General features: G+C 43.9%; 1 protein-coding gene across 1 annotated transcript in view; it reads left to right on the forward strand.

Annotated features, from left to right (window-relative positions):
* The window catches only part of LOC308664607 (von Willebrand factor A domain-containing protein 7-like), a 50,786-nt gene that overhangs the window by 3,272 nt on the left and 24,177 nt on the right, over positions 1–23,337 (forward strand). The window contains exons 2-9 of the mRNA XM_081321995.1: positions 2,711–2,830; positions 6,612–6,791; positions 9,173–9,248; positions 12,338–12,429; positions 13,131–13,295; positions 14,940–15,149; positions 17,425–17,563; positions 23,045–23,181. Coding sequence (XP_081178121.1) covers positions 2,711–2,830; positions 6,612–6,791; positions 9,173–9,248; positions 12,338–12,429; positions 13,131–13,295; positions 14,940–15,149; positions 17,425–17,563; positions 23,045–23,181 — 1,119 coding nt within the window. The remainder of the gene's footprint in view (positions 1–2,710; positions 2,831–6,611; positions 6,792–9,172; positions 9,249–12,337; positions 12,430–13,130; positions 13,296–14,939; positions 15,150–17,424; positions 17,564–23,044; positions 23,182–23,337) is intronic.

The raw sequence follows: 23,337 nt of genomic DNA on the forward strand, positions 1-23,337 counted from the left end.
TGAGAAAGTGAAGTCTCTGTTGGGCCTTTCTGGCCACCTGGGTTGTGTTAACTTTCCAGGTAAGATCTTCGCAGAGGTAGACTCCCAGAAATTTAAAGGAGGAAACTGTTGTGATTCAGGGTCAGCCTGTGGGTTCGGCAGTTGGGTCGGACGACTCAGAGGAGGAGGAGGGGGGTGTTGAAGATCTTGCTGTTGAGCCACCTGAGCTGCCAGCAAAGTGAGTTGCTGGGTGAGCTGGGCATTCTCAGCACGTAGCTGCGGCCCTCAATGAAATTGAGTTTGACACCCCTGGACTAGATATTCCCAATTCCAGCAACTATTCCTCATACGTTTTAGCCTCCAGTCCCCTCATCATCTTTGTTGCTCTTCTCTGTACTCTTTCCAGAGTCTCAACATCTTTTTTTACATCCTGGTGACCAAAACTGGATGCAGTATTCCAGGTGTGGCCTTACCAAGGCATTGTAAAGTGGTATTAACACTTCACGTGATCTTGATTCTCTCCCTCTGTTAATGCAGCCTAGCACTGTGTTGGCTTTTCTGGCAGCTGCAGCACACTGCCGGCTCATATCTAAGTGATGGTCCACTAGGACACCTTTCACAGTTACTACTATTGAGCAAGGAACCACCTATACTATACCTGTGCATTTGGTTTTTCTTGCCTAAATGTAGGACTTTACTTTTTTCACCAATTCTGCTGGTCTGATGCATGGTTCCCTCCAAAGCCCTGTTTGCCGTTTGATGTAAGGGGCCATCTGAGGCTTTGGACTGAATCACAACCAGGTGACCTTTCCCCAACAACAGCTCCAGCTGAACCGTCGGAAGGCTGAGTGGCTCCCAGTTCTAGGACTATGCCTGGTGGGTTCGAGTCCCACCAGGCTCAAGGTTGACTCAGCCTTCCATCCTTCCGAGGTAGATAAAATGAGGACCCAGATTGTTGGGGGCAATAAGCTGACTTTGTAATAATGCCGCTGGGGTGTGTGTGAAAACCCTAATAAGCAGGCATATACATAGAATGAAGGCTACTGCTAAGCTTGTAAGCCGCCCTGAGTCTTCGGAGAAGGGCGGGATATAAATGCAATAAAAATAAAAAAATAAAATAAAATAAAATAAAATAAAAAATTTTGGTGCTGGATGGGGTGACAATGCCTCATACAAACCCAGAGCACAATCTGGGGGGTCCTGGTCTCACGGCTCCTGCTCAAAGAACAGGTAGCAGTTTTGGCTAGGAGAGCTTTTGCACAAGTTCGTGTTGTTCATCAGTTGCACTCTTTCCTGGATGCAACTGCTGTGCTCACTGTCACCTGCAGCCTGGTCACCTCCCATTTGAATTCCTGGCATGTGGTTTGTATGGGCTATCTTCGGAGAGTATCTGGAAGCTTCAGCTGGTGCGAAATGCAGTGACGCGGGCAGTTACATTTGACCCTAGAATGGTACACATTACACATCTGTTCCGCAAAGTGTGTTGGTTGCCAGTTTGCTTCCAGGTCCAATTCAAGGTGCCGGATTTGACCTTTAAAGCCCTTCATGGCAAGGGACCAGGATGTCTGAGAGTATCTGAGAAGGCAAATTATGGATCCCATTTGTTAGGGAATGTGGTAAGTCCCACTGGACAAGCCTTTACTGCCATGGCACCCACTTTATGGAACCTTTTTTCCTCCACCCCATGGAAGTGAGCTTAGCTCCCTCTCCCTTAACATTGCGCAAATCCCCCAAGAACTGGCTATGCCATCAGGCTAGGAAATGAGGGAAACCTAGTGATGGCTCTCTTTCTTACTGAAACATCAACTTCTCTTGTTCCATGTGCCTTTTTTTAACAGTACAGTTTTAAAATAGTTTTGGATTGTTTTACGCGTAGTTTTCTATTTTAATAATTAGAAGCAGCCCGGAGTCATTTTCACATGAGACGGGCAGCCACATAAGCAGTCCTCTGCAACCATTAATTTAGTGACTGTTTGAAGTTACAACAGCACCAGACAAAAGTGACCTAGGACCAGTTTTCACACTTACGACTGTCGCAGCATCCTCACAGTCGTGTGATCAAGATTTGGGCGCTTGACAACTAGCATGTATTTATGAAAGTTGCACTGTCTCGGGGTCATGTAACCTTCTCAACCTCCCAACAAGCAAAGTCAATGGGGGAAGCCAGATTCACTTAACGACTGCATGATTCACTTAGCAACTGTGGCAAGAAAGGTTGTAAAATGGAGCAAAGCTCATCTAACAATTACAAAGGAGATTTGGGACTCACTTGTGGTTGTAAGTTGAGGGATAGATAGATAGATAGATAGATAGATAGATAGATAGATAGATAGATAGATAGATAGATAGATACCGTATTTTCCGGCGTAAAAGACAACTTTTTAACCCATGAAAATCTTCTCAAAAGTCGGGGGTCGTCTTATACGCCCAGTCGTCTTATACGCCGGAAAATACGAGAGAGAGAGAGAGAGAGACAGACAGACAGACAGACAGACGGGCGGGTGGGTGGGTGGGCAGGCGGGCGGGCGGGCGGGCAGGAAGATGATAGATTTTCAAAGAATGTGTATTGAATATGCCAGATAGATTGAAAGATCAAGAAAGCTAAGCTTGTAAGCCACCTTGAGTCTTCGGAGAAGGGCGGGATATAAATGGAATTAAAAAAAAAAGAATACTACTATTGTTACTACTGAGGACAATAATTTTAACTAATCCACTTTTTTTTTTTACACAGCTGATGTCTCTCCCAGCCGATTCACAAAAGCCGTCCAGGAAATTGTCACTGGAAATAATCTAGTGGAATCGTCTAAAGGCAACAATGACTACTACTTCTACTGTGAACAGATTAGCAAAAGTAAGATAGAATTTATGGTTGTTGCTGCTTAGAAGAGGGGTATGTTCAGGGGTGCGAAGGGTGGTATTAGGAACTAGAGGAAACTCAGTTATAATGGAAGCAGGTGACAAACCTGGTCAATGGTCAGTATCCTAACAGAGGCAATCATTCTAGCCCAGGGGTAGGCAACATTGGCTCTTTTATGACTCGTTGACTTCAACTCCCAGAATTCTGGGAGTTGAAGTCCACGAGTCATAAACGAGCCAAGGTTGCCTACCCCTGTTCTAGCCTGATCCAGTAAAAATATCTTAACTCAGAGATGTGCAGCTAAGTCCAGGTTATGGACCTGGGAGATATATATATATATATAGAGAGAGAGAGAGAGAGCAATCAACACATTAAAGGGAAACGAAATATAAAATATGAAAATTATGCTGAACTGCCAAGATTTCACATGACTTATGGTTGAATATGGTTGGTTAATTAGTAGCTTTAGGTTGGGCCAATGCCATTATTTATTCACTAGAAACCATACAATCTGCTTGGAACAGCTGATCCAATTCACTACAATCTCTAGTCTACAGCAATGGTGGGGAACCTGTGAAATTCCGGATGTTGCTGAACTACAGCTCCCAACATGCCTCACTATTGGCCATATTCGAACTCTGTTTAAAAAGCTACCGTTCTCACTTTTGCCCTAGTTCAAAACTGAAAATGCTCAGCTTTAATTTAGCCACAGTGGATAAAGTTGTTGTACTTGTCCAGCACTCCCTTTCCTGCTGTCACCACGTTTGTGGTTTAATGCTTGTCAGTTATACAAAGGATGGAGTGGCTTTCTTATTGTGTACATCTGTCACTGACCTCCAGGTTCTTTTTAAAAGAAAGAGCTTTGGATAAAGAGCCTTGGTGGAGCAGTGGGCTAATGCCTCCTTAAGTAACACCAGCTGCCTGCAATTAGTGCAGGTTCGCATCCCACCAGGCTCAAGGTTGACTCAGCCTTCCATCCTTCCGAGGTAGGTAAAATGAGGACCCAGATTGTTGGGGGCAATTAAGCTGACTTTGTAATAATGCCGCTTGGGGGGGACCGAAAGCCCTAATAAGCAGGCATATACATAGAATGAAGGCTATTGCTAAGCACATTGGTTTGTGCTTAAATTGTAAGCCACCCTGAGTCTTCGGAGAAGGGCGGGATATAAATGGGATAAATAATAATAATAATAATAATAATAATAATAATAATAATAATAAAAGTCAATGTTTGCAGAGGGCACGTTTGCTTTACATATAGCAGAGACTTAATCTCATGAACAAAAGTACCGTATATACTTGAGTATAAGCCGAATTTTTCAGCCCACTTTTTGGGCTGAAAAATTCCACTTCGGCTTATACTCCAGTCAACAAAAAAACTTACCGAGGACTTGTGCGCAGCCAAGGCTTTGGTGCTTCCGGGATCGCGCGCACCTCTCCCAAGCCACCGCCGTCCGGAGACCTGCCGAAGTTTGGGGAGGTTTGGGGAGGTGCGCGCTCAAACCTCCCCAAACGTCGGCAGGTCTCCGGACCTCCGCGCCCTGCCTGCCTGCTTCTTTCCGCAGCGGAAAGAAGCAGCCTGCCTGCTTCTTTCCGCTGCGGAAAGAAGCAGCCTGCCTCCCCAAACCTCCCCAAACGTCGGCAGGTCTCCGGACCTCCGCGCCCTGCCTGCCTGCTTCTTTCCGCAGTGGAAAGAAGCAGGCAGGCAGGGCGCGGAGGTCCGGAGACCTGCCGACGTTTGGGGAGGTTTGGGGAGGTGCGCGCGCACCTCCCCAAACCTCCCCAAACTTCGGCAGGTCTCCGGACGGCAACGGCTTGGGAGAGGTGCGCGCGATCCTGCAAGCACCGAAGCCTCGGCCGCGCGCAAGTCCTCGGTAAGCTCCAGGCGGTCACTTGCTTCGCGTCTCCTGAGGGAAGGGGGGGCGACTGGAGCGGGCGTGTTTCCTCGCCTGCTGGGCGCCGCGATTTGCCCGGGGAACGCACGGGCCCCGAATGGCAGCGTGGAGCGAGGAAGCGGACAGCCAGGGCTTCCCCGAGAGCCGCGGCCACACAGGGTATTCCTGTGTATTCAGGCTTGCAAAATGGCGGATCGAGCCTCTGCTGGCGGCAGAGGCTTGCAGAGCGGGGATCCAGCCTCCGCCGGTGGCGGAGGCTTGCAGAACGGCGGATCGGCTTATACTCGAGTCAATAACTTTTTCCAGTTTTGGGGGGTGAAATTGGGGGTCTCGGCTTATACTCGAGTCGGCTTATACTCAAGTATATACGGTACGTCTTTTTTTATTTTTATCTTGCCTTTTTTTCATAAACAACTCAAACCAAGGAACATACCTAATATTCCTTACTCCACCTATTTTCCCCACAACAACAACAACAACTCTGTGGGGTGAGTTGGGCTGAGAGACAAGGACTGGCCCAAAGTCATCCAGCCAGCTTTCATTCCTAAAGCAGAACTAGAACTCCCAGCCACCTGGTTTCTAGGCCAGGGCCTTCACCACTGCACTAAACTCTTCACCACTGCATTCTTTTTATATATTTGTTTTTAAAAGGAAGAACTTTCACAGCAGACCAGTGAAATGGTATTCTAATATGGTTATTTTACAATTTCATTGGAAGCTACCCAGAATCATATATTATAAGCTGAGTAGCTATATAAATATGATAAATCAATGTTTTAAGAAAATGCTATAATAACGCAATGCTAACATCGATGAAAACAAATGAAGTATCAGTGATCAAAGTCAAAGATAACTAAAAGCAAACTTTTTTTGGAAGTCACACCCAAGCAAAAAGTCAGATAGATTCCTTAGGATTTCTTGATTCTACTGTTAACCTGAGTTTGATCAAGGCCTAACAGGTACCATCATTCTGGGCTGGCACACAGAAAACTTTCTTTGGTGGATACCGGCCAAGGGTATATTTGCAGGGCTGGTCCTCCCATGTAGCAGAAGATCTCAGTAAGGTAGAAAGATGGCTCAATCATGGCTAGACTTGATCGATCCTAGCTCTTCTGCTGTTCAAGATATTCCAGAAAAAGGGACATGGCTCAAAGTTTAGTTTGGCCTAATATCACTATATAAGCATTCAAAAAGGAGAGAATTTGAGGAAAGATAAACTGAACATATCCAGAGGACGGCAATCAAGGTAACAAGGATTGTGGTTGGAGGTGAATTTATCCTGGAGAAGAAGGGGTCTAGGACAGGGGTATAGGCAACCTCGGCTCTTTTATGACTCATGGACTTCAACTCCCAGAAGTCCATGAGTCATAAAAGAGCCGAGGTCGCCTACCCCTGGTCTAGGACAACTTGCCATGGCCAACTTCCTGCAAACAACTCGCTGTGGCCAACCCACTGCAGGACAACTCGCCACGGCCAACTTGCCCACAGGACAACTCAACTGTAGGACGAGAGTTACACTAATATCAAAGAAATGGTCGAATAGAATCATTAAAGAAAGAATGCAAAAGGGGGACAAAGTGAAATGTGAATGACAAAAATTAAAATCGTTTTGAAATTATTTTAAATAATTAAATTGAATTGTTGGATTGTCCTGTGGCAAGTTGTCCCGCAGCAAGTTGGCCATGGTGAGTTCTAGTTTAGTTTGTGATGGATGATAGACAGGCAGGCAGGCAGATTCTCCTCCACCAAAGGTCCAGAATTAAGATGGCCTTCTGTGTGGGGGGATCTGTAGTAACCAATTCCTGTTCTGGAGAGTTTGTAGGACTAGATGATTAAGTTTACATTCAGCTCTTCAGAAGTTACATGCTATCTTTTCCCAGGTATTAACCAAATTCAAATTCTGCGTGACTCCATGCTTTCTAGTCTGAGAGGGGAATTAGACTCAGCAGCCTTGGAAGCAGCTCGCCTCAGTGCTGGAAGAGGTCTTCACGTGATTCAGAAATTCTTCAGCAACACCAACTGGGTCGAAATGGGAAAGGACAGCCCTTACGAATACTTGTGTAAGTCGCAACGAGTACGGAAGCAAAGAACTGGATGCTGCCTAGAGCTGACCATGGTGGGAGGGGACTGAAAAAGTCAAGGTGGTGGGCAAAATCAAGTGGTCATGGCTAGCATCTTGATTTTTTTTATAAATACACACACACACAAACACACACACACAGTGCAAATAACCCTAGTATGCCTTATCTGGGGTAGAGTTTTCTCTACTTTTCTATACAGTCACAATTACAATTACTTTTCTATACAGCACTATGGGTAGTATACAAATCTAAGTGCTTTTGCTATTGGAAAAAATATGTACGTACCAATTCCCCTCCCACCAACTGCAGAAAGCTCTGGTTCTATTTTAATTTATTTATTATTGAAACATGTAGTCCATCTTTCCAATTTTTTTATTAGGTCAACTTCTGGTTGAAGTACCCAGTGTAAAGTTTCTGGTGTTGATGTCTTCATACATACCTATGTTAATGCCAGATGGGCTTTCCTGGCCGTGTAGCTTGACTGTTTTTCACACACATTCACACACATTCTTACATGTTTGTATCTATGCATGTTTACACACACACACACACACACACACACACACACACACACACAGAGGGAAACAAAGCAGATCCTAGAAAAAAAAGGCACAGCAAACTACTTCTATACTGTTGCCAAAACAAATGCAGTAATATCTCTGCAAAGCCAATGGGAGTTGAGTTTATTTGGAAGGAGACTTCCAATTAGGTGTTTTGTGTTATGTGTTCAGGTGTGTGTGTGACAGGCAGTCACTGTCACGCTCTACAGAAGATCACTAGACTCCTGTGTAGGAAGAAAAGTCTTCATCATGGTTCCTCCAAGCGGGGAATAAACATGGCAACTGCTTTGGGAAGAAGGTTGTAGTTTATTGCAGAGGAAAGCCAGACAGAAAGATGGATCCAACAGAAAAAAAGGACTGACCACATGTGGGTAGTGAGTTTTTATACCCCCTGGACTCTATTGTTTGGAGTTATTTCCTGTTTCAAGCTTTGTATTTCCTTTGTCACGTATTCTGTCCTGAGCCTAGGTGTGCCCCTGTAGGATTCTTGATGGTTGTGGGTATGTCCTATTATGTCCCCTGCTTCCCTGGGGCTGGGGCTGATGTTGACTCTAGAGATCTTTCTTCCTAATCCCAGTTTCCTGACAAGATTATCACATCGGCATTCCTGCAGACTTGGTTTGTGCTTGGGACAGAGAGACTTGGGGGCAGGGTTGGTTTCTGCTTTTAAAATCCTTTAGGGAAATATATTCTGCCCTTTTAATATTTCCTTCTCTGGGAAGCTGACTTCCCACACCTACATCAGTTCTATTTCAAAGAATACCTCGTGGCCAATTGAAATTAGAAATCTGCTTTGGTATAGTGGTTAAAGTGCTAGACTGGAAAGCAGGAGATCGCGGGTGTCCATCCTCTCTTAGCCAATTGGGTGTCTTAGGGCCCAACCCACCTCACAGAGTTGCTGTGCTGGAGAAAATAGGAAGGAGTGATGGATTTCTCCCTAGGCCACAGGTCTGCAACCCGTGGCTCCAGAGCCGCATGCGGCTCTTTCAGCCATCTCCTGCGGCTCCCAGTCTTCTGCCATGTGCAGTCCAAAAAAAAAAGTGGGACTAAAAAAGTTCAACCAATCATTTAAAATATGCAGGGTAGGTGCATATCTCACCTTGGCTCCACTCTTCAGTCAAACCCTGTTCTGCACATGCGCGCAGATATAAATTTATACAGGGCAGAGGGAATGACCTTGAAGGACAAAAGGAAGAGCCACTACCAAGGCAATGGTCAGAGAAGAGGGGCTTGAGCCTAGACCAAGAGTGTAATATGAGTAAACATCTCAGACAAGCTCATCCCTGGTTCACATGGAGAGAAAGGGAGGGAAAGGAAAGCACATTCAGACTTTCAAAATTCAGTTACCCTAGCTTTACAGTAAAAGTAGCATTGGTCTTCGTAGCATTAATCTCATAGTTCTGATCTTCTTTGCAAAGCTGACAAAAACCTAAAAATAACACTTTTCTCCAGCTGAGCCTTGCACTTGAAAGGATGTGTGTGTGTGTGTGTGTGTGTGTGTGTGCACACTTTTGAGCATCATCAGTAGTTTTGTGAAATAAAGGCCTTGTTGTAATTTTGTGACCTGGCTTTTGAGGCTCCAACCTTCTTTCTGCCTTATTCTTGGCCCAATTAATGTCACCTTCCCCAGATTGCCTTCTAATTGTGTGTGTTTTATGGCCAGCCAACCTACCAGCACCGTTTGGGGAGAACCCTCACAATACCTTTAAAATTCCAAATGTCGGATTGGAGGAATTTCAGATTTTTAGAGAAGTTCAGCTACATCTAAAGAGAATCTTTCTTCTTTTTATGTTCCCTCAGTAAATTCAAGTAGTCCAGTCATTCCCACTGCACCAGCTTCTAAGAAGACATGTGTTAATTGTAAAAGAGTATCAAGGTAAATCCGCAAATGGGTTCATCTAAAAAAAGGCTTATTTTATACAACGGGTTGTAAAGGTTGATCTTCATCTGTATATAAATCAAGTGGAAGTAGTCCACGTTTAGTGACCACACTTAGGACTGGCAACTCAGTTTTTAAACAAAGCATGTGCTAGCCAAAACAGAGACTGCACCTATGATTTTACTTTAGCTTTAATTTGTTTTACAGACCTGCACAAATGCAAGGACTGGTTACCAGTGGCGTAGCGTGGGGGGTGCAGGGGGGGCCGGCCGCACCGGGCGCAACATCTGGGGGGGGCGCGCTCGCACTGAGCTGCTCAGGGAGCCCCAAGGGCTGCACAGAGTTGGCTTGGCTCCGCTCTCGAGCTGCTCTTTCTTGCAAAGCGAAATGAGTCCGGCAGGTGAGATGGGCGGCCACATAAACTGAATAAAATAAATAGAAGCGGCCAACTCTCCGCCCAGGCTCAGGCCAACCGCAAGCGCCCCGCAGGCGCCCTGGCAGGTTTGGCTGAGCGAAGACGGACCCGCTGGCCGGCCGGCCTAGCTTCGTGCGCATGCGTGGCTTTATTTAGCGGGGCTCACGTGCGAGCTTGAATGCAGCGGCTCTTGCAGGTCGGAGCCCCGCCCAGCCGCCCTCGAGAGGGACCCGGAAGCATCCCGCATGCGCGCGACTCTTCTTGGAAAGTCTACGCCGCTGCGGGGCACGTCTTTTCAGCAGTGCCGTGACGTCACCGCCCGCCCGCCCCTCTATTTCCGCTTCCGGTTGCCTTGCCCCGCCCCGGGTGCTGACAACCCACGCTACGCCACTGCTGGTTACAAAGTTAGCTTTTCATCACTTTCCTAATTGCAAATGGTCGCTAAGCAAGCCAGTTGCTAAACAAGAACTACAGGTAGTCCTTGACTTACCACATTCATTTAGTGACCATTCACAGTTACAACGGCACTGATAAGAGTGACCTCTGACCATTTTTCATGTTTACAATGCATCCAAATTTTGATCACCTGGCCATGGGGATGCTGCAACCGTCACAAACGTGAAAAACAGTCATAGGTCACTCTTATCAGTGCCATTATAACTTTAAACTGTCACTAAACAAATGGCTGCAAGTCGAGGATTACCTGTATTTAATTTAATTTAATTTAATTTAATTTAATTTAATTTAATTTAATTTAATTTAATTTAATTTAATTTAATTTAATTTAATTTAATTTAATTTAATTTAATTTAATTATTTGATTTCTATACTGCCCTTCTCCCGAAGGACTCAGGGCGGTGAACAGGGCAATACACAATAAAAATCGAATACAAAAATTAAAAAGCCATTAAACATCATGCCCATAAAATCAATACATATTAAAGTTAAAACAAGTTTTAAAAACCCAACCCCATCCCGTCAGACCAGGCCAGCTTGTTCGAAAAAGAATGTTTTGAGATCTGATATTGCTTATCTGAATGGGTCTTCCTACAATTTTTTTGTGACTATGGAAAAGCATTACATTTAAGGAATGGGACTTCACTTATTTTTCTCTCCAAAATTCTCATTTCCACATGTAAGTTTTTGTTTTGTTTTTTAAAGGAAGACCCAGAGTCTTTGTCTCAAATGAGACTTTGATCCAGTGGTGGGATTCAAATACCTGAACAACTGGTTCTCTTATTGGATGAAGGCCTGGGCCTCCGAGGCCTAGAACAGACTTCCGGAAGTGGCATCCGTGCACTTACGGCGGGCCGTTCTAGGCCTGGGAGGCCTCCTCCAGGCCTCCCAGGCCTAGAATAGACTTCTGGAAGCAGTGTGCATTCAGCCAGTTCTCCGAACTCAGCAAAATTTAGCTACCAGTTTTGCCAAACCAGTGCAAACTGGCTGAATCCCACCACTGCTTTGGTCTTATAATTTGTTGTATGTGCAGATCAACTCAGAGAGATTTATTTTCAAAGACTAAAACTAAAAACTTTGAATGTAATGTCTGCTAATATGACAGTGAGTGACTCCACATCTGAGAATCTGAGCTCCAGTTTTTTTTTAATCCAATACTTTCCAAGAGAGTGCCAGTGTGGTCTGGACATTGAGCTAGAAACTGTGAGATTATGAGACCTTAGCCCTGAAGCCAGGTCTCCTGGCGCTAGTTATGGCAAACCACATGTTGCCAATGAAACTGCATAGATTTATTTTTAAAGCCATCAGGAGTCACTTTCCCATACAGTGTTTGAAAAAAAAGACAAAAATCTGCTCTCGGTCCTTATTAACTTCAGTTAGAACCTTTTGGGTAAGGGTTATTATAATGTGCAAATTATTTTTAAGTGATGTTTCTCAATCACTTTATGGCGAGTGCTTTGGATCATTAAAGCAACTGCATCTTTTTTTCCAGAAAAATGTGGTTATCAACAGGAAAATGGCCACCACCAACTAAGCAAGCAGCTGCAGGAGAAAGAAAGGCAGCTACTTTAACAGTTCAAACAGAGAACTATGTACAGGTAGTTTTTGTTGAATGGCCATTCAGAATGATGGAGTCCTCAGCTGCAGTTCTCTTAGCATCTCTGTGCTCATCTGATCACGATTTGGGTGCCTGACAATTGGCTCACAATAATGACATCGCAGCATCCCTCAGTCAAATGATCACCATTTGCAACCTCCCTTGCCAGCTTCCGACAAGCAAAGTCAATGGGGAAGCCAGCGGGAGGTCACAAATGGTGATCACGTGACTACAGGCCACTGCAACTGCATAGGATTTTTTTAAGGATGATAAGTTGTGGATGACCACAACTACCATCATAAGTCAGCACAGTCATGTGACATCACTATTTACAACCACATGGCTTAGTGATGGAGTCGCCGGCCCCAATTTCCAGGGTTAAGTGAGAAGCTACCTGTACGCACTTCTCTGACACATCTCTTCTGAAAGATTTGCACAGCTCTAGTGATAGGCACCGGACAGTTCAGTTACATTGCCTACAAACACCCGTATTGCACATCTGAAATTAATGATTTCTGTTATTTTCAGCATGTTTATGAAATGCAGTTCAGGATAGATTTCTGATTTAGGTCAGATTTAAGCTCATGAATCCCACATACCAAAGTCTTTGTTTAACAGGACCGAGTTCGAGTGTGAGGACAACCTCCTGGTGAAAGACATGCTTACAAGTGGATATAAAGTATCAGATTCCTGTAGGAAGAAACCACTAGGTAAATAACACCTACCCTTGCTAAATATTTTCATCCATTCTTCTGTGTTCCAAACAAGCAGACGGGAGCGGATAATTTTCATGCTTAGCTAGCCCTTGGATCAAGCCAATAATGCCTGCAGTATAAAATGGCAATGAAGTCCGTTCAAATTATTTTGAACTCAGTTTTTTAAGAACCATCTCAGCAATATGCTAGCCTGAAGGCCTGTCTCCCTGTTTCTCAGCAACTTGCAAATGTGTGGACTTCAGCTCTAGAATTCTCCACCCGCATGCTGGCTTGGGAGATTTGGGGAGCCGAAGCCCACACATCTTCAAGTGGATAAGGCTGAAAAATGTTGGTGTGTCTTGTCACATGTACTGCCCCTACATGACATTAAAATGTAAGGGTCCCATTCCGTTCACGTAGGAGACACTGTTTAAGGAGCTTCTGGGTTGAAAGGATTATCTGGTGACATCACCATTACTTGGGAAACAGCCTTGGGAACTCCTTTTTTGTCCCCGCAAGTAGCTGGGGCAAGTGACAGGAGCTCATCCCAATAAGCAACAGCTCTCAGATTTTGAATGTCGACTTGCCAACTTCCAATCCAGCATTCTGAGCACGTGGAGCTACCATGCTCCAGTGCAAAGGTTATCACAGACTATATATCTGCCTTCGATAAGCCAAGGCATTTGTGCCTTTTCCTTCTTTTTTGTATATTAAAGGCAAATGTGGACATGGTGGGAAAAATGACGTGACTCATACGTTCCCTACCACTGGTGGCATCAACAAGGAGACCTCTAATCCCGAACTTTCACCACACTATCGCCTGCATCATAAAGCAGCGGAATTAGCCATCGAAGCCACCAAGAGCTTTTTCGTTGGAGATGGTAAGGCTGTGTCCTAGATTTACTTATTTTTATTTAGTTATCACATTTGTAAACCACCCATCTCAGTTTGAATGATGGGCTAGAAAATTTCTCCAATCCTTACATAGACATTCCTCTACCATTTTGTCCAATTTAAAAAGAGGCTAGACATACTTCCTCAACCTGGGTGCCATTTATAGGTGTTGGATAGCCCTTCTCTGGATTTTCAGTCAACAGAACTTTAGTACAGCTAGTCCTCAATTTACAACAGTTACATTCAAAGTTACAACAGCACTGGAAAAAAGTGACCTACGACCATTTTTCACACTTATCACCATCACAGCATCCCCATGGTCATGTGATCAAAATTCAGATGCTAAGCAATGGACTCGTATTTATGACGGTTGCACTGTCCCCGGGTCATGCGATCACCTTGAGACAAGCAAAATCAATGGAGAAGCCAGATTCAGCGGGTGACTCACTTAACAACTGCAGCGATTCACTTGACAAGTGTGGCAAGAAAGGTCGTGAAATGGGGCAAAACTCACTTAAGGAATGTCTCACTTAGCAATAGAACTTTGGGGCTCAGTTGCGGCCGTAAGTCGAGGACCGCCTGGAATATCTGTCTCATGTATCTGCAGGGCTTGAAAAGTTGGCATTTATGCCGTTGTGGCTTTTCCTTTGCAAATCAAGCAATATTAAGTGTTGCCACTCACAGCAATTTGAAACAAGATATATTGTAGTACAGACATAACTCAGTCCTGCTGTTGGACAAACGCTGGCCTGAAATGGTACAGGGCCGTGGTGGTGAACCTATGGCCCGGGTGCCACAGGTGGCACGCAGAGCCCTCTCTGTGGGCACGCATGCCGTCAGCCCAGTCCTAGGCCTTCAGCTGGTTATAAAAGGTTAGAAAACCTTTTCGGTTTAGGCGTCTGCTGCCATGTGCAAAAAAAAAAAGGTTCAATCAATCAATCAATTTCATCATCTCATGGGAAAAAAAAGATCTCGCAAAGTTGGAATTGATTGATTGAACTTTTTAGTCCCACCCAGTCTGCCGTTACCACCGCAGCCACGCTCACCCAATGGGCCACGCCCACCCAATGGGCCATGCCCACCCGGCACCCAACGATACATAAGTGGGTTTTGGGTTGCAGTTTGGGTACTCGGTCTCTAAAAGGTTCGCCATCACTGGTATAGTGCTGTCTCCTGTTATAGCAGGGGATTGGACTAGAACAGGGGTCCCCAACCAGTGGTGGGATTCAAATATGTGAACAACCGGTTCTCTGTGTGGATGCCACTTCCAGATGTCCATTCTGGGCCTGGGCAACAAAAAAATTAGCTACCGGTTCTGCCAAAGTGGTGCGAACCGGCTGAATCTCACCAGTGTCTCCAACCCCTGGGCTGTGGCCCATCTCCAGCCCTTAAGCTGTTCGGAATTGGACTGCAAAAGTGGAGGGGGAGAACGTGCATGCATATCCCCACTTGAGTCAACAACGGCCAAACGTGTGCCTGTTTGCCCGCCACTCACATGGAACCATCCCCTCTCCGCCCCCCCCACCCCCCTGGACATCAGCAAAGACAAAAATGTTGGGGAAATCTGGATTAAATGACTTCCAAGTTCTCTTCCAACTCTGTTGCTCCGTTTTGTTCTCTTCTTTGTTCAGGTGTCGGCCTCTTATCTAAAGTGGGAGATGATATTTTTAAGAAGTTTTTCAACCTGGATGGTTATTCCCTCACTTTTGTGGTGGACACGACCGGCAGCATGTCAGACGACATCCATCTAGTCAAAACCAAATGCATTGAGCTCCTCCGAACGTATTCTGGCTCTCCGGATGCACCTTATAATTACATCCTTGTGCCCTTCAACGATCCCGGTAAGGAGGTGATAGAAGGCTGAGATTTCTTCTGATTTCTCCCTTTCAGGCTGGAATTGCCCTCCTTCTTTTGCTCAAGGTTCTTTTGTGTTGTTGTTTTTTTCCAGAGAATTCAAGCAGTGTTATGGCCAGTTAGAAGGGATTATGTGATTTAACAATTGTTGTGATTCAGGGTCAGCCTGTGGGTTCGGCAGTTGGGTTGGACGATTCAGAGGAGGAGGAGGGGGGTGTTGGAGAGCTTGATGAGGATAGCCTTGAGGCTCCGCAGAGCCCTCAGCCAGGCCCCTCCCATCTGGTTACGACGCAGACCCAGCTGTGTGAGCCTGACAGCATGGATGAAGATGACCCACAGCTGGCCCTGTTCAAGGACGCCCGATGCAGGAGGCAGTCAAGCAGGATTAACAGAGGAAGGCAATGGGGCACCTCAGAAGGAGGCAGAGAGAAGCCATGCCTTGAACTGTTTAAAAGGGGAATGTGTGGGAGGGCTGGTTTGCTGAAGGCAACCGTTTGAATAGCTCCTGTTTCATGGTTCGTGTTTTGTTTTGCTCTGTTTGCTTTTGTGTCCATAAATTTGGCAGGCTTAGTTCCAGCCTCTTGCCTTCTTGTAAAGGGGTTGTCCCTGCCTTATCTGCAGGGCCGGTAGTAGGCTGGTACAGAACAACAATAGGGAATACAGGGTTGTTGTTCTTGTTGTTTTCTTTTTTAGTAAAAACAGGAGGAATTACATCTCTGCTGGGGTGACCAGGCTACAGTGACAGATTGTCCTTCGGTGGAAAGTGAACCAAGAGCTCACAAAACTCTCGGGATGTGTGATTATTTGTCACCGCTTTAGTGCAAAGGAGGAAACTGAGGGAAATAAATCGGGAGGATGATTAAAAACTTGAATCTTTCCCTTAAATGGGGACGTTAAAAGCTGCTCTTTTGGAGAATGTTTGTATTTGTAACTGAAAGAGGAAAAAGCGCAGTAGATCTTTAGCTAAGGTCAGGTGTTTTGTAAATCAATGGTAAGAATGAACTGAAAGTGACTTCAAGCTACAGGTAGTCCTTGACTTACAACCATTTGTTTAGTAACCACTTGAAGTTATGGTGGCACTGGAAAAAAAAGTCACTTATAAGCGAGTTTCACACTTACAACTGTTGCAGCAACCCCATGGTCACATGATCAAAATTCAGACGCTTGGCAACTGCCATGTATTTATGATGGTTGCAAGTATCCCGGGATCATGTGTTCACCTTTTCTGACCTTCTGACAAGCAAGGTCAATGGGGAAGCCAGATTCACTTAAGAACCGCATGATTCATTAAGCAACTGCAGTGATTCACTTAACAACTGTGGCAAGAAAAATGCAGCAAAACCGACTTATCAACTGTCTTGCTTAGAAATGGAAATGCTGGACTCAGTTGTGGTCATAAGTCGAGGACTACCCGTATTTTGGGAATACTGTGTCTAGTTCACAATCTGAAAATGACGTGGATGCAAATATCTAAGATGGTGGAGGGACTGGAAGCCACATTTTCTGATGAACAGTTAAGCGAGCTGAGTTTTCCTCCTGATCTATGCTCATGTAATTGTATCCTATTCAGATGGTCACTTTGAAATGTCCTTTAATCCCTCGGCTCCTGCCTTCTTTCTGAAGATATGCTGTAAATATTAGTTTCTATTAGGTGCAAATGCCATTTTGTAATGTTGCCATTGCTGTAGAAAATCCCATTTGAACATGAAAAAGTCATTGACTGAGCTCCAGACCAAGGCTGGAGAGCCATCTGTCCACAATGCTTTAGCAAGTGCTATTCCAAGAAAAGAGGTCAGACTGGTTGACCTCTGAGATCCTTGCCAACCCTATGATTCGATGAATCCAGTGATACTTGCCCTTTCTGTGCAGAAAACAATTATAGACCCAGAAGTCAAAGGAGGAAGCTTTTAATTAAACCTTTTAAGAGGACTTCTCTTAAATGAATTAGTGCATACATCTGAACTGATATTATGGTAAACTCTCAGCGATTAGACTGGTTACCGCTGAATAAACTAAATAATCTGAGTCAAGACATGTGGAAATCAAGTGCAAGTCTTATTATTTTGAGGAACAGATAAGAATGTTCATCTTTAATTACTTAAAAGGAAAGTATTGGAAAAATCTCTTCAGAACCCCAGGAAAGGCAAAAAACGGAATTAACATAATAAAAAAAAAACCAGAGACTCTGTCTGAAACTGTGGCCCTTGGCTGGTCTTCTTCATACTATCATGACTCAGTTCCCACCTAGACCTATCTTTGCAGATTTTGGACCCATCATTAAGACCCAAAGTGTGGACGAATTGGAATCTGCAATCTCTCTCCTGACTGCTACTGGAGGTGGTGACTGCCCAGAAATGTCCATGTCTGGCTTGAAACTGGCTTTGCAACACAGCATGCCGAGGTGAGAAGTGTCCAGGATGATGCCTCTAATTCCCTTTTTCTCCATATTTCTCAATACTCTTCAGACAGTCCTTGAATTACAACAATTTGTTCAGTGACTGTTCGAAATTACAATGGCACTGAAAAAGTGGCTTATGATCCTTTTTCACACTTACAACCACTGCAGCATCCCCATGATTATAGAATAAAATATTCTACAGGATATTAAAAGAGGCAGAATAGAATATTTCCCCTAAAGGAGAAGAAGAGAAAGATCTCTTTAATAAAGGCAGAGAGCAGCTCCGGTCTTTCTGCTATAGGAAAACAGCCTGAAGCAGAAACCGGAAGAGGCTAGGCTTTGTGAATGGATATTTTTTATCCATTCATAAAGCCACTCCATTCATAAACAAAGGGTAGCCTGTAGCTCCGAATAAGCAGCAAGGAGTCGAAAGTGACAAGATTGGCTCAGACAAACAAAACATCTAGGATTTGCATTTTTCCTCTTGTCTCTAGAGCCAGTCATGACCCCTACATGACCCCATAGGAATCTGGTAACAGCCATTAAAATATTAAAAGACATATTAAGTTTAAGTTTAAGTTTATTGAATTTATATACCGCCCTTTTCCCTTAGGACTCAGGGCGGTTTACAAGGTATTTAAAAACGTCAATACAATACAAAAGTTAAAAACAATTAAAAATAATTAAATTTGATCCCTGAAAAATATAAAACCCCAATTAAAAACTCTCCTGGGCTGGAAAGCTCAAAGAGCCAGGTCTTCAGGTCCCGGCGAAATGAACGAAGGTCAGGGACAGTCCTAAGCTCCACGGGCAGCTGGTTCCAAAGGGCAGGCACACCCACTGAGAAGGCCCTGCCCCTGGGTGTTATCCGCCGGCAGTCTTTTACCGGCGGCATCCTGAGAAGGCCCTCCCTGTGGGAGCGCACAGGACGAAGGGAGCTTGATGCCGGCAGCAGGTGTTCCCTCAAATATCCCAGACCCAAGCCATTTAGAGCTTTATAGGTCATCACCAGCACCTTGAATCTCACCCGGAGGGCAACCGGAAGCCAATGCAGCTCGCAGAGTAGAGATGTTACATGGGAGTATCGGGAAACCCCCATCCAGTGCTTTTTTTGTAAAAGAAAAAGGTACTGGAACTCACACATGTCATACAACCCACCCTGCCTACGCTACAAGGTTCCATCCAAAAAAGGTGCCAGAACTCCGTTCTGAGCGTTCTATGAGAAAAAAAGCCCTGCCCCCATCACAACTCGTGCGGCCGCATTCTGCACCAGCTGAAGCCTCCGAGTGGTCCTCAAGGGCAGCCCCATGTAGAGAGCGTTGCAGTAGTCTAACCGGGAGGTCACAAGCGCATGGGTGACTGTGCGTAGGGCATCTCGGTCCAGATAGGGTTGCAAGTGGCGCACCAGGCGAACCTGGGCAAAAGCCCCTCTGGTCACGGCTCCTATGTGATCTTCAAAATTGAGCCGTGAATCCAGGAGGACGCCCAAGTTGCGAGCCCTATCAACGGGGGGGTAACACCTCACCCCCCATCTTGTACAGGAACAGACATCTCAATTACAAAGCCCCCAAAACTATATAAAAAAGCCCATTCTACTCTCCACCCCAAACTGGTCAGCCATCCCAGAAATAAGCTGTTGTCACTATGGTTTCTGGCTACCAAATAAATGGAGACCTCCTTTCCAACTGCAGCCTGCCTCCAATTCATTTCTCTTGCATCTTTCTCCCAGCTTGGAATAAGAACCAGACCCGATTTTATTTGCAACGGTAAACAAAACCAGGCGCTTGGCAACTTGCTCATATTTATGACGGTCACAGTGTCCTGTGAACAACTTTTGTAACCTTGGGACAAGCAAAATCAATGGGAAAGCCAGATTCACTTAACGCCATGAAGGGCTTTTATAGGTAAGAACCACACCTTGAATTGCACCTGGGAATTAACTGGCATCCAGCGCAGTTCACAAAGCAGCACAATCATGTGCAGTTATTTTCTGCACCAACAGCAGCTTCCAAGTATCTTTTTTTTTAGAGCTTAATTGAATCTTTTTTTATTGAAAAGTTTTACACAAAATTTAAAAAACATATAAATTGAACCCCCCTCCCCATCACCCCTCCCCCCCGAGACTTCCCAAAGCAAAATACAGGGTATTGTGTATAACAATCTTATACAAACATATGCTAAATATCTATTAAAACATTAACAAACCTTCCACTCTTTAACTCCCTTATAACAAAACTATAATAACTATAATAACACATCTTTTTAATAACTAAAAATTACTCATAAGCTACCGTATTTGAAACTTTTTAGTCCCATATTTATTTTGAATATAATCGATCCATCTTCTCCATTCCAAAATATATTTTTCTTGCGATTGCTCTTTCAAATATGCTGAAACTTTTGCCATTTCAGCCATGTCCATTACTTTAAATGTCCATTGTTCTATCGTAGGTATCTTCTTTCTTCCAATATTACGCCACCAGAAGTCTGGCTGCCGTTACTAAATGTAACATCAATTTGGTTTCTATAGCAGAACAGTCCAAGATAATACCCAGTAAAAAAAAAACTGTGGAGTAAATCTTATCTTTTTCTTAAAAACTTTCTGAAGAATCCACCATATTTTTATCCAAAAGGCTTTAACATTTTTACATGTCCACCATATATGATAATAAGTTGCCTCTTCACTACCACATCTCCAACACTTAGGTGGTTGATTTGGATACATACATGCTATTTTTTGCAGGTAGGGCGCATTGCAGTAACCCAAGCCCTTACTCTAGGGTGTGAGTAATCATCTGAAGTGCCCAAGCAATTTACAATAGGGTCTCCCAAAAGCTTCTCGGTCTACGAACCAAGTGTCACACCCTTAAACAACGGTTTCCTAAAATCATTTGTCTCATTGTTTTTTCTTCTGCCTCTTTATAAATGAAATGTCTTTGCAGATATAAATGAGACAAGCAAACTGTTTCTCACAGGAGGTTAACGGTGTAGAACAGGCCTTAAATGTTCTATCTAGAGTTTTAGCATTTGAACGCTTAATCTTCCTGACTCTAGGAGGAAGCAGGCAATCTTTATGGCCTGAAACTATCATTGACCTTATCCCCGCTCGAATTTGTCAGATCCCACACAAAATTGTCAGTCTTCTCACTCTGAAGTCTGTAATGTGCTGATGAAGTACTTTTCTTTTGTCTAGCCAACATTTCCCGCCATAGCCTCAGGGTCCAACTTTAGATAGGTGGGTCAGGGGAGGGGGAAAAAAAGACTTTTAAAAAAAGATTGGGAACCTTCTATCGTCTTTTTTGCTGAAAGAATAAAAGACTAAATTGAGAATTTATGGATTTCAGGATTAAAAAGAGTCAACAAGGAAGGGGAAAGAATAAGATGGTGGTTGGGGGTTGGACTAGATGACCTGCAAGGTCCCTTCCAACTTCTTCTTCTGATGATGATGATGATGATGATGATGATGTCTGTGTTTTCTTTCTTTCTTTCTTTTTCTTTTTTTATTATTTCCAATAGTCTTGTTGTTTTTTTCTTGTTCTTTTAATTTTGTTAAATTGAAAGCAGGAGTCCCCAACTTCTGGGCTGTGGGGTCTAAAACCCCCCGGGCCACAGACTGGGACCGGTCCGTGGCCTGTTAGGAGCCAGGCTGTGCAAGCTGCAGGCAAGCAAGGAGGCTCCATCTGCACACGAACAAGATCTAGGCTGTGCACAAAAGCATCCCCCCTCCAGTCTGTGAGGAAAAAATGTCTTCCACAAAACTGGTCCCTAATGCCAGAAAGGTTGGGGACCGCTGCTTTTACAGGATTGAAAAATGATAATAAAAATATTTTTTTAAAAAAGTTTAAACAGATGGAACTTTAAGGCAGAGTCAACTTCCCTTTTTTATTTCTAAAGCATCACGTATATAATCCAGGAATGTAGGCGAAGGCAGCTGCAGAAAGTGGAAGAGGAAGCCAGTGATAAATCTTATTTTTATTTATTTGTTTATTTAGTTTATATAGCCAATCATCTTACATAGGTGACTCTGGGCGGTTCACAGAGATTTAAAAAATCACAAAACAATCAAACCCATATAACTAAATAGCCAAAAACAACAATAAAAAACATTAAAAACAAGTTAAAACGATTAAAAACAGCCATAAAATCGGGAAGAGTAGCTTACAAACAATACAGCCATCTCACAGGCCCCATACAGGTAGCCATTTATTTAGTGACAGTTCAAAGTTACAACAGCATGGAAAAAGTGGCATGACCTGTTTTCACATTTACGACCATTGCAGCATCCCTGTGATCACGTGATCAAAATTCAGCCACCTGACAACTGGCATGTATTTATGACAGTTGTACTGTCCTGGGATCATGTGATCACCATTTGTAACCTTCCCAGTTATCAACAAGCAAAGTCAACAAGGGAGGCTGGATTCACTTAACAACCGTGTAATTCACTTAACAACTGCAGTGATTTACTTAACAACTGTGGCAAAAAAAGGCCGTAAAATGAGCAAAACTCACTTAACTGCCTTGGGCTCAACTGTGATCATAAATCAAGGACTTACCTGTACTTACATAGGATGTGTGTGTCGTGGTGTCACAATGCAAAGTCTGTGACTGACATACTTAAGCCGATGAACAGATAATAGTGAATGAACAGATAGTAGTGTAGAATCAAAACATATCCGTTGTATCATTTTTCATCTCTGCAGCTAGCTCCCAGTGCTTGTGAATCCTGAAAGCTATCTGATTCTGAGATTACAGGTAGTCCTTGACTGACAGCATTAATTGAGCCTTATTACAGTTGTACATTGTGCTGGTCATTAAGCAGGTCATCATGATCATTAAGCAAAGACACAGTCATTAAGTGAACACCACCGTTATTAATCAAGCCCATTGTCTGCAATAGGCTGGTTTTGCCAAAAATCAGAAGTAAATGCCAATTTCCAGCAAAAAAACAACAACACCCTATAAATTGTGTTATGCGACAGTGGGACGGCCATAAATGTGAGCTGGTTGCTGAGCACCTAAAATATGATCACATGACCACAGAAGGGCCTGGCCATCAGAACTTCGAATCTGGGTCATAAGTACTTTTTGAGGGTCTCTCATAACGTCAAATGGTCGCTAAATAGTTGTAAGTCAAAGTTTATCTACTGTATAGTTCACCTATTGGAGGCTGTCCAGCACTTAAGGCTGAGTTCTTTCAGTGCCTTTCCTACACATCTTTTGTTTATAAAAGTGATTCAGCCAATCCGTATTCCTCTCCCTTTTTCCATCAGTTTCACCCACTGTTCCCCAACTGGATGCTTTTCAGATAGCAGGATTTACATTTCCAAAATACTTAGCAGTCACAGGTTTAAAAATTCTGAAAGTTACAAGTCCACAGTTGTATAAGGCAACAACTGAGAGTAAGCTACTTTCTTGCAAACCCTATACGCAAGCTACTTTTCCCCTAGCACAAACTTCCTAAAATCCTTTGTGTCCCTCCAGATCCAAGATCTTTGTCTTCACTGATGCTGGAGCAAAAGATGAGCATCTGAAGGGAGAAGTGGAAATTCTGATTGACTCTACTAAGTCCATAGTGAACTATCTCCTCACAGGCTATTGTTCCAGTAGGAAACGCAGAAGTAAGTCAATCTGCATAAAGAAAATATTCTGATGTTTTCTCAGGCAGGAAAAAAAATAGAAAATTGCCTGGTATTAAATCTTGTAAATAATCCCATAAATGTTACAAGCCTGCATCTTTTGTTTAACCAGCTTCCTCAGCGAAAAGTATGTTAGTA

This window comes from Vipera berus (genome assembly GCF_964194415.1).
Source record: "Vipera berus genome assembly, chromosome: 2".
Lineage (NCBI taxonomy): Eukaryota > Metazoa > Chordata > Lepidosauria > Squamata > Viperidae > Vipera > Vipera berus.